The sequence below is a fragment of the Sinocyclocheilus grahami genome, unplaced genomic scaffold, assembly GCF_001515645.1.
Source record: "Sinocyclocheilus grahami isolate Dianchi unplaced genomic scaffold, SAMN03320097.WGS_v1.1 scaffold307.1, whole genome shotgun sequence".
NCBI classification, from domain to species: Eukaryota; Metazoa; Chordata; class Actinopteri; order Cypriniformes; family Cyprinidae; genus Sinocyclocheilus; species Sinocyclocheilus grahami.
In genome coordinates, this window is record NW_015505486.1 from 1016852 (window position 1) to 1022112 (window position 5261).

At 41.3% G+C, this 5261-nt stretch overlaps 1 protein-coding gene across 3 annotated transcripts; it reads left to right on the forward strand.

The window, feature by feature from the left end:
- Nucleotides 1–384: 384 nt before the first annotated feature.
- LOC107601593 (uncharacterized) lies at nucleotides 385–1634 on the forward strand. 3 transcript variants are annotated; one of them, XM_016293835.1, is made up of 2 exons: nucleotides 385–683; nucleotides 1013–1634. In XM_016293835.1, the coding sequence occupies exons 1-2, from the start codon at nucleotides 599–601 to the stop codon at nucleotides 1546–1548; spliced, it is 621 nt and encodes a 206-aa protein (XP_016149321.1). In that variant the 5' UTR covers nucleotides 385–598; the 3' UTR covers nucleotides 1549–1634. The 3 variants fall into 3 exon arrangements, with proteins under 3 accessions (XP_016149321.1, XP_016149323.1, XP_016149322.1); XM_016293837.1 differs by having other exon boundaries at nucleotides 1043–1634; XM_016293836.1 differs by having other exon boundaries at nucleotides 385–667; nucleotides 1043–1634.
- The last annotated feature ends 3627 nt before the right edge of the window (nucleotides 1635–5261 follow it).

A 5261-nucleotide genomic window follows, 5' to 3' on the forward strand; every position in this document is an offset into this window, starting at 1 on the left:
CACTGTATTAACCAACCTCAGTGTTGGCCAGTGTTGGTGCACACACAGACAGGCATATCAGGTATACATCGTGAACATTTTTGTGTAATTCTACATATGAAATTAACATTACTTTCCATACCCGTTACACTAGCAGCAGATACCCGAGCAGAAGATATATCCTCGCTAACTACTACAACAGAATGTCACAGTGTCTAGTTGGTGTGCCCATGTATAGCCACCAGAGGGCACACTTCTTAGTTTTGTTTGTTTCTCTGAACTTCAGTTCCCATCACCCTTTGCCTTGACTATCAAGCCTCATTACATTCAGCTGTGTCCCATTTACCTTGTTAACTCGTCTATATAAGCCTGGTTTTCTTTGTATTTGGTTGCTGATTTGTTGTTTACTGTTATGTGTTTTCTGTTTTTGCCCTGATGTGGATTACGCTGTTTGTTTTTGGACTCGTCAATAAATGCTGCATTTGGATCTTCTTGTTTTGGAGCATTCTGTGACATAATAAACCAGCCATCAACCGATCCAGCAGCTAGGCTGGGCTTATTGTATTGTGGACCATGGGCATTCGTATTCTTCCATTCGGAGTGGAAGGCTCGGCTCCGGATGATGGTGGATCTTCGCCAGCAGGGGATGGAAGTAGGAGGTTTTGCTCAGACCTTCTGGACTTTGGCGGTAGGACTGGAACTTTGTGAGTCTGAGCTCAGAAAGATTTTTAATGATTGCTTAGACCAGTGGTTCCCAACCCTGGTCCTGGAGGCACCCCAACACTGCACATTTTGCATGTCTCCTTTCTTTGACACACCAGTTTCAGGTCTTGGAGTCTCTACTAATGAGCTGATGACCTGAATCAGGTGTGTTTGATTAAGGAGACATGCAAAACATGCAGTGTTGGGGTGCCTCCAGGACCAGGGTTGGGAACCACTGGCTTAGACAACCCCTTGCCACCTCGGGAGATGGAGGGGCTTAAGGGTCTCGACTTTTGGAGTTACATTGATTATCTCTGTTACCGCAACTTAGTAATATCATGTCGGTCTGAGTCCATTGCAGTGCCCCTGGAGATGTCTGAGCCCGCTCCAGTGGATAGTGAATCTTCAGTGTCTCAGTCTCGCAAGCGAAGGTCGAGAAGGAGGGCAGCAAGGTCCACTCCAGTTCTCCCGGAGCCCGCTCCAGTCCTTGAATCTGCACCAGAACCTGCTCCAGTCTACGAGTCTGACCCAAGTCCGATGGTCCTGGAGGACTCAATTCCGGTGGTCCTGAGTCCGGTGGTCCTGGAGGACCTGACTCTGGTGGTCCTGAGTCTGGTGGTCCTGGTGGTCTCAGAGGTCGCCACAGAACAGCCCAATTTCACTGCTGCTGCCATAAAAAAGAAGGCCATCTTTACCTTTGGCCTCTGGGCTGTTCTGCGTGGATGGGAGCCTTCAGAGTCCACTCTAGAGCCCACTCAAGTCTACAAATTCATTCCAGAGTCTATTTCCAGTCCAGAGCTTACTCAAGTCCATGGGTTCATTCCAGAGCCCACTCAATGTCACATTGTTTGTTTCTCTGGACTTTAGTTCCCATCACCCTTTGCCTTGACTATCAAGCCTCATTATATTCAGCTGTGTCCCATTTACCTTATTAAACATCCGTATAAGCCTGGTTTTATTTGTCTTTGGTTGCTGGTTTATTGTTTACTGTTGCTCTGTTTTTACCTTGATGTGGCATGATGTTTGTTTTTGGACTATTCAATAAATTCTGCATTTGGAACATTCTTCTTGTTTTGGAGCATTCCATGACACAGAAGAAACAACAGGTGCGGATGCTTTCTCAGTAGTTTTTCCTTGTGGACTCTAAGATTATATGCTTTCAACATGTTTACGTGACACTTGTGACTGCCGTTTTCTTTCAGGAGAACAAATTACATAAGCCCTGTTTCCACCACAGGAACTTTCCCTAGGAACTGGGGACTTTGGGCCGGTACTTGGTGTGTTTCCACCTCAGGAACCAGGATCTAAATAAAGTACGGGGCAAATATTTGCCCCCCAGAAGGTCCCTGCCCGCAAGGTAGTACTTTTTCAAAGGTCTGGAACTTTTGGGGGCAGGACTTGAGCGCTGAACATGCTGATTGGTTGAGTTCATGCAGCATTGTATTTCAACCGCCATTTATTCGCATCTTTAAAAAAATATATTACTGTTATTGTGTCATGAAATGTAGTTTTAAAAGTATTTCAGGCAAGAATGTAGTTTAAAACTCAAATCTGCAGTTTATTTATAAAGACAGCGCCTATTTGAAAATATGCGGTGCCGATTTTGGAGACGTGAGCTCCACGCGATCAGCGGGTGCTCAGTCCTTCTGACATTTGCCGCTGGCTATGAGGTCTCTGTAGTGGTTAAACATAAGATATAATTTGTTTTGGGTAAATCTAACAGGTAATCTTTGGTCTTTATTCTGTTAATCTATTAATGTTAAAATGAGAATGAAAAGAGGCAATACTGTTTGATATAATATTTAGTTTCATTGTAATGTAGCTTAAATTCCCTGAACTACATTTATCCTGGGATTGGCAACAATACAAGCACCTGGTCACCGGCCTGAAAAGTGTGCGGGACCGCTCTAGTGTCATACTGGCACTTCATGACTACTTGCACAGCTGTAAGCGATTCTTTTGCCAGGTCACAAGTGTTATGTAAATGCTCTCTAAAACGACTAACATAATTCAGCACATTGGTCTTAGGACTTGCCTCAATTTCCAAAATGTTTTCTTTTAGGACTTTGAGTGGTCCTGGAATAGTATGCCCAAAAACAAGCTCAGTGGCACTGAACCCGAGCAACTCTGTTTCACGCACTGAAAATAACACCAATGGAGATGCCTTCATCCCAATCTCTGCTTGTGTCTGCATAGTGTTTTCTTGACATAGATTTAAGTATCTGGTGAAATAGTTCAAGTGTGCCTTGACTCTCTGGATGATAGGCTCCGGATGAAAATCTGTGGGTGATGGAAAGTGATTTTAAGACCTGATTAAAAATCTTAGACAATTTGTCAGTTTGTACAACTTTTGGTAAGCCAAATGTAGAGAAAAATTTGACCAGTGCCTTGATAAACACAGGAGCAGTCATTTTGCGAAGTGGAATTGCCTCAGGGAACTGGGTAGCAGTACACATTAGCGTTAACCGAAACGGATTCCTTGGCTTTGTTTTAAGCAGCGGTCTGACACAATCGATAATAACATGTTCGAAGGGCTCTCCAATAACTGGAATGGGAGAGAGGGGAGCCGGAGGAATAACCTGATTTGATTTTCCCCATACACTGGCAAGTATAACAAGTCTGGCAAAATTCCACAACATCCCTCTTTAACTGAGGCCAAAAGAAATGGATTCCATTGTACAATTTTGTGATACCCAAATGACCTGACAACACATGATTGTGCGCCAGACACAGCACATGCTGACGATAAACCGAAGGAATGACAATCTGGTACATGACATTCAAATCAGCATCACTTTCACTATTAGAGCACCATTTGCGCATTAACAAGCCATTCTCCACAAAATAAGCAACTTCTTTCTTGCTAACCTTGTCTGGAGAAACAACAGAGGCAAAACATTTGATTAAAGACACACGACACAACATGAACACGTAACGCATGGAACAATTTAAATACAGGGAATGTTACACTTTACTATTCTCTTTGTTCAGTAACTGTTTGGGTTTCACAGGTTTCTCCCTTTCACACATAATGGTGTTGATTCTTTGTATTTCTGCATCTGGATCTGCTCTTCTCATCTGCTGTCTGATCTACTGCAGATCACATAATAAAGGTAACTCAGAAGGAATTAACTAGAGGTTTGTGACACAACAACAGTTGTAATAGTAGTAGTAGTCCATGATGTAAAACCACTGACAGTTGACAATTCTCTTTTGCTTTTTTGCATTAGAAAGTCACTTATAAATATTTTATATTAAGTTATTTCTTATTGCAAAGTGTTTCCATAAATCTAAATTTTAATAGTATTTTTTGCACACTTCGTGCAAACTAAAATGCAGCTTGCAAAATTCAGTTTTGAAATTGTCACTTTTCACTTTAAAATGAGAAATTAGATGTCTATTCTTTTTCAGGTTTCCTTGTAACCAGATTTTTCTGGGATCTTCAGTGGTTTTGCCCGGTTATGTTGACAAACACTTATTAAACCAAAGTCTGGTGGTGGAATGGAGAAGAGCAGACTCGGAGACTCTGGTTCATCTGTATCAAGATGGTAAGAGTCGAGCAGAGTCCCAGCAGCAGGATTATCATGATAGAGCTCATTTATTTACTGATCAGATTCAACATGGAAACTTCTCTCTCCGTCTGGACAATCTGAGCGCTCAAGATGAGGGAGAATATACATGTACTGTTTACAGTGACCAGGACTGTGTGTATTCATCGGAGACAAATTTGACACTGAGTGAGTAAACATCAAAAACAAAAACTACTGTAATATTTTAGTGTAGTATTTTAATTTAGTTGTACGTATTACATTTGTGTCTAAAGACTTTACAGTAAAGCAAATTAATTCTGTCAATTATGCATTTAAGTTTACATATTGCAGTTACACAAGATGACTGTAAATTAGCTACTCTGTACATTCAGTCAACTGGAGGTGACTCTTTTTTTACAACATTTGTCAAAATTCTTAGTACCAATCTCCTAAAAGTTCATCAAAAATTGTGTTTTGGACTTCGCTGATGCAACCATGGAGGCCACTGCTTATTTTAAATGAATTAATTGCATTTATTTATCAACACTATATCATGACAGACTTGCCATTCATTCAGGGCGTTTCCCTGTCTGTGGCCTGAGATGCTGGGAAAGGCTCCAGCATCTCTGTGACCCTATGTAGGACAAGCCATCTGGAAATGAATGGGTGGAGAGATTGAAAAAGCAAAAATAATACCAAAGTTGTTGAAGGGGGAAAAAAAAGTTAAAGGCATTTGCTAATGTAGAGTTGTGAATATGCATGTATGCACAAATGTTTGTTCCTATTCAAGAGTAACCGTCATCACCAGCATTGTTTTCCCAATATTATTGTACAAAATACCCTTAAATATTTTGTTAACAGAATTTTCACATTAGTAATATGTTGTTGTTCCATTTTTAGCTTTTACTGTTGAAGAATCTGATTCCCTTGCTGTTCCTCTCGGAGGTTCAGTGGTTCTGCCCTGTCAGGTTAACAAACGCTTATTAAAGAAAAGACTGAAGGTGGAATGGAGAAGAACAGACTCAGAGACTCTGGTTCTTCTGTATCAAG